Source organism: Oncorhynchus clarkii, chromosome 6, assembly GCF_045791955.1.
Source record: "Oncorhynchus clarkii lewisi isolate Uvic-CL-2024 chromosome 6, UVic_Ocla_1.0, whole genome shotgun sequence".
Lineage (NCBI taxonomy): Eukaryota > Metazoa > Chordata > Actinopteri > Salmoniformes > Salmonidae > Oncorhynchus > Oncorhynchus clarkii.
The window spans coordinates 85,578,499-85,584,275 of NC_092152.1; the positions used below are offsets into that span (position 1 = coordinate 85,578,499).

Below are 5,777 nucleotides of genomic sequence, written 5' to 3' on the forward strand. Positions count from 1 at the left end.
GGTCCAACCATCGTCTAGAGAGGGTACCAAGATAGGCCACTGCTTAAACATCTATGATAACAGTCAGACATCACATTCATAATAACATTCCATTTCACAACTTCCTCAAAACATTTTCTTCTTGTGTTACATCTTGTTCATCACTTCAAGTGATCCAGCTGGTGATGTCATTCTCTGTTTGGTTTTTTACCTCACTGACAACGTTTACAAAAACAGACGATGGTGATATGAGTCAGAGTGACTGAGTCAGAGTGACTGAGCCAGAGTGACTGAGTTAGTGTGACTGAGTCAGAGTGACTGAGTTAGTGTGACTGAGTAAGTGTGACTGAGTTAGTGTGACTGAGTCAGTGTGACTGAGTTAGTGTGACTGAGTCAGTGTGATTGAGTCTGTGTGACTGAGTCTCTGTGACTGAGTCTCTGTGACTGAGTCAGAGTCAATAGACAGGCTGATGTACAGCCCTCAGCTGTAGATCTCTGGTAAGGCAGGGATGGAGGGATGAGCAGATAGAGGGGGTGGAGGGATGAGCAGATAGAGGGGGTGGAGGGATGAGCAGATAGAGGGGGTGGAGGGATGAGCAGATAGAGGGGGTGGAGGGAGGACTGAAATCATTGTGCTGCTCTGAGATCATCCACTGTCCCATGATTCAGTTATTCTACAGCTCTCTGTGTTTCAGCCATAGAGACAGTCTACAGCTCTCTGTGTTTCAGCCAGAGAGACAGAGTCTACAGCTCTCTGTGTTTCAGCCAGAGAGACAGAGTCTGCAGCTCTCTGTGTTTCAGCCAGAGAGACCGAGTCTGCAGCTCTCTGTGTTTCAGCCAGAGAGACAGAGTCTGCAGCTCTCTGTGTTTCAGCCAGAGAGACAGAGTCTGCAGCTCTCTGTGTTTCAGCCAGAGAGACAGAGTCTGCAGCTCTCTGTGTTTCAGCCAGAGAGAGAGTTGGCAGCTCTCTGTGTTTCAGCCAGAGAGACAGAGTCTGCAGCTCTCTGTGTTTCAGCCAGAGAGACAGAGTCTGCAGCTCTCTGTGTTTCAGCCAGAGAGACAGAGTCTGCAGCTCTCTGTGTTTCAGCCAGAGAGACAGAGTCTACAGCTCTCTGTGTTTCAGCCAGAGAGACAGAGTCTACAGCTCTCTGCGTTTCAGCCAGAGAGACCGTCTGTCTGTCTGTATGTCTGTCTGTCTGTCTGTCTGTCTGTCTGTCTGTTGCCACATGGTCAAGGCAGCTCCTTCATACTAGCAGATCAGTAGAGTCTCATCTCCATCCTCCTCCTCCTCCTCCTCTTCCTCACTGCTGCTGGTGTTCAGTCCACTAGGCACCCCTATACCCCTCCTCCTCCTCCTCCTCTCCCGGGTTGGCACTTCCAGGGCATGGAACCTCTGACTGTCGTCTGAAGACCCCGAGGGGGATGACGTCTGGGGGGAGGTCAGGGGGTGGTGGCAGGGCGGCTGGGAGTCTGGAGGGGGAAGGACAGGGGGGGTAACGGGGGAGGTGAGCCCCATGGGGGAGTAGTGTCGTAGAGCCACCCCTCTCAGGTTGGCAGCCAGCCCCAAGACCAGCTTCCTGGAGGCCCGGCGAGTGTAATGACCTGTGCTGCCCTCTAGGGGGCACTGCTGGCTCAGTATGCTGGGGGCAGACGTTAATGAGTCACTCTGCTGCCCAGGGGTGGAGAGCTCGCTGAGGGGCAACCTAACCCTGCTACCAGGGCTCTCTGGGGAACAAGGAGATCCCTCGGATGGTTCACTGTCAGAGGGGGAGGGTGGGGAGTGGGGAGACTCCAAGGAGGGGTGGGGGGACTGGGGCTGTGACAGGGCCTGGGTGTGGGCATGCAGGGCGAAGCCTACTGCTGTAGAGCAGCGGGAGGGGGTCCTTGCTGGTCCCATGCCCGCCATGCCTCCCACCATGCCCGCCCCGCCACCTCCATCCCCAGCCCTGGCTCCAGGTCCCTCCGAGGTGTGGTAGGAGTGCAGGCCCAGAGCCACCTGAGACCCGGGGGGTGTGAGGAGTGGGATCTGGCCGCGGAGACGGGTCCCTCGGTGGAACAGACGGTTCCAGAGGCGCCCCAGGCGGCGGTGTGACGTGGCCCGGCGGGAGGAGTGTCTTCTGATCTGCCTCCGCATCGCTGTACGGATGTTCTGGAGCATGGAGGCCTGGATGAGGGGAGGGAGAGGAGGTAGGGGAGGGAGAGGAGGTAGGGGAGGGAGGTAGAGGGAGGGAGGGAGGGAGGGAGGGAGGGAGGGAGGGGAGGTAGAGGGAGAGGAGGGAGGAAGGGAGAGGAGAGAGGGAGAGGAGGGAGAGAGAGAGGGAGAGGGAGAGGAGGGAAAGGAGGGAGGGAGAGGAGGGAGGGAGAGGAGGGAGAGGAGGGAGGGAGAGGAGGTAAAGGGAGAGGAGGGAGGGAGAGGAGGGAGGGAGGGAGGGAGGGAGTGTACAAATGAAACCAGACATTACCTGAGTGGGGTTGTAATGATAATGTATCTATAATACGGAGACTGTAGCAGGGAAACCAGACGTTACCTGAGTGGGGTTGTAATGATAATGTATCTATACTACGGAGACTGTAGCAGTGGAACCAGACGTTACCTGAGTGGGGTTGTAATGATAATGTATCTATACTACAGAGACTGTAGCAGTGGAACCAGACGTTACCTGAGTGGGGTTGTAATGATAATGTATCTATACTACGGAGACTGTAGCAGTGAAACCAGACGTTACCTGAGTGGGGTTGTAATGATAATGTATCTATACTACGGAGACTGTAGCAGTGAAACCAGACGTTACCTGAGTGGGGTTGTACACAGGGAAGTCCTCCACCGGAGGGATGAGGCCCTGGGCGATCAGCTGACCATAGGAGGGCGGAGCCTCTCTCTGAACAAACTCTGCCTCCAGACGGGTCATCTGGGTCTCAAATGCTCTAGAGAGAGAGAGAGAGAGACGGAGAGAGAGAGAGAGAGAGAGGGAGAGGGAGAGAGACACAGAGAGAGACACAGAGAGAGAGACAGAGAGAGAGACAGAGAGAGAGACAGAGAGAGAGACAGAGAGAGAGAGAGAGAGGGAGGGAGAGAGAGAGAGAGAGATATGAGTGTCTCCTGACCCCTCCTGTCTCAGCCTCAAGTATTTATGCTGCAGTAGTTTATGTGTCGGGGGGCTAGGGTCAGTTTGTTATATCTGGAGTACTTCTCCTGTCCTATTCGGTGTCCTGTGTGAATCTAAGTGTGCGTTCTCTAATTCTCTCCTTCTCTCTTTCTTTCTCTCTCTCGGAGGACCTGAGCCCTAGGACCATGCCCCAGGACTACCTGACATGATGACTCCTTGCTGTCCCCAGTCCACCTGGCCGTGCTGCTGCTCCAGTTTCAACTGTTCTGCCTTATTATTATTCAACCATGCTGGTCATTTATGAACATTTGAACATCTTGGCCATGTTCTGTTATAATCTCCACCCGGCACAGCCAGAAGAGGACTGGCCACCCCACATAGCCTGGTTCCTCTCTAGGTTTCTTCCTAGGTTTTGGCCTTTCTAGGGAGTTTTTCCTAGCCACCGTGCCTCTACACCTGCATTGCTTGCTGTTTGGGGTTTTAGGCTGGGTTTCTGTATTGCACTTTGAGATATCAGCTGATGTACGAAGGGCTATATAAATAAATTTGATTTGGTTTACAGTACAGTGGGAGAATTCATTGATTGTATCTATCATAGCATCTTTCACATCCTTCACTAAAAGGGTGACAGTCAATCAATATCAAAGATGGTGGATGAATGAAGATGTCCCACTCAGGCTGTTTAAAAAATGAATAAAAAAAGATCTGTTCTGGTCTGCTTAAGGGGCTCTCCCATAGACACCAATTAATTAGCAGCTGGGTCTGGTCTGCTTAAGGGGCTCTCCCATAGAAACCAATGAATTAGCAGCTGGGGTCTGGTCTGCTTTAGGGGCTCTCCCATAGAAACCAATGAATTAGCAGCTGGGGTCTGGTCTGCTTAAGGGACTCTCCCATAGAAACCAATGAATTAGCAGCTGGGGTCTGGTCTGCTTTAGGGGCTCTCCCATAGACACCAATTAATTAGCAGCTGGGTCTGGTCTGCTTAAGGGGCTCTCCCATAGAAACCAATGAATTAGCAGCTGGGGTCTGGTCTGCTTTAGGGGCTCTCCCATAGAAACCAATGAATTAGCAGCTGGGGTCTGGTCTGCTTAAGGGACTCTCCCATAGAAACCAATGAATTAGCAGCTGGGGTCTGGTCTGCTTAAGGGGCTCTCCCATAGAAACCAATGAATTAGCAGCTGGGGTCTGGTCTGCTTAAGGGACTCTCCCATAGAAACCAATGAATTAGCAGCTGGGGTCTGGTCTGCTTAAGGGGCTCTCCCATAGAAACCAATGAATTAGCAGCTGGGTCTGGTCTACTTAAGGGGCTCTCCCATAGAAACCAATGAATTAGCAGCTGGGGTCTGGTCTGCTTAAGGGGCTCTCCCATAGAAACCAATGAATTAGCAGCTGGGTCTGGTCTGCTTAAGAGGCTCTCCCATAGACACCAATGAATTAGCAGCTGGGTCTGGTCTGCTTAAGGGGCTCTCCCATAGAAACCAATGAATTAGCAGCTGGGTCTGGTCTGCTTAAGGGGCTCTCCCATAGAAACCAATGAATTAGCAGCTGGGTCTGGTCTGCTTAAGGGGCTCTCCCAGAGAAACCAATGAATTAGCAGCTGGGGTCTGGTCTGCTTAAGGGGCTCTCCCATAGAAACCAATGAATTAGCAGCTGGGTCTGGTCTGCTTAAGGGACTCTCCCATAGACACCAATGAATTAGCAGCTGGGTCTAGTCTGCTTAAGGGACTCTCCCATAGACACCAATGAATTAGCAGCTGGGTCTAGTCTGCTTAAGGGGCTCTCCCATAGAAACCAATGAATTAGCAGCTGGGGTCTGGTCTGCTTAAGGGGCTCTCCCATAGAAACCAATGAATTAGCAGCTGGGGTCTGGTCTGCTTAGTTCACTGACTGTATATGAGCCAGAAGAATATAGCGAGTGGGATGTCTCGCTTCCTCTTCCCTCTCTGTCAACAGATTAGTAATAAACCCCAGGGAAGTTAACGGGTGCACAGCCTTTTGACCTCTGACCTTCATATGTCAGCATCCCAAATGGCACCCTATTCCCTAAATAGTGCCTATGGGCCCTGGTCAAAAGTAGTGCACTAAAGAGTGAATAGGTTGTCATTTGGGACACATACTACAACTGTAACCTCTGAGGGACTGAACCCGGGAAAACACAGTTATAGGAAATCATTACAGAACCACAAAACATCCTCTCTCTCTCTCTCTGTCTCTCTCTCTCTCTCTCTATCTCTCTGTCTCTCTCTCTATCTATGTCTCTCTCTCTCTCTCTCTCTATCTCTATCTCTATGTCTCTCTCCTCTCTCTCTATCTCTCTCTCTCTCTGTCTCTCTCTCTATATCTCTCTCTCTCTCTCTCTCTCTCTCTCTGTCTCTTTCTCTCTCTCTCTCTCCATCCTTCACTCCCATTCTCTCTCTCTCTCTCTCTCTCTCTGTCTCAATTCAATTCAAGGGGCTTTATTGTCATGGGAAACACGTGTTAACATTGCCAAAGCAAGTGAAGTAGATAATATACAAAAGTTCCAAAACAATAAAGACATTACGAATGTCATATTATATATATATATATACAGTGTTGTAACGATGTATAAATGGTTAAAGGACAAAAGGGAAAATAAATAAACATAAATATGGGTTGTATTTACAATGGTGTGTGTTCTTCACTGGTTGCCCTTTTCTCGTGGCAACAGGT

The 5,777-nt window shown here is 51.0% G+C and overlaps 1 protein-coding gene across 1 annotated transcript in view; it reads right to left on the reverse strand.

Moving 5' to 3' along the window:
• Nucleotides 1-1,228: 1,228 nt before the first annotated feature.
• LOC139412271 (low-density lipoprotein receptor-related protein 3-like) overlaps nt 1,229-5,777 on the reverse strand; it is a 71,459-nt gene continuing 66,910 nt past the window's right edge. Inside the window, exons 10-11 of the mRNA XM_071159112.1 lie at nt 2,772-2,904; nt 1,229-2,143 (exon numbers count right to left, since the gene is read on the reverse strand). Coding sequence (XP_071015213.1) covers nt 1,229-2,143; nt 2,772-2,904 — 1,048 coding nt within the window. The remainder of the gene's footprint in view (nt 2,144-2,771; nt 2,905-5,777) is intronic.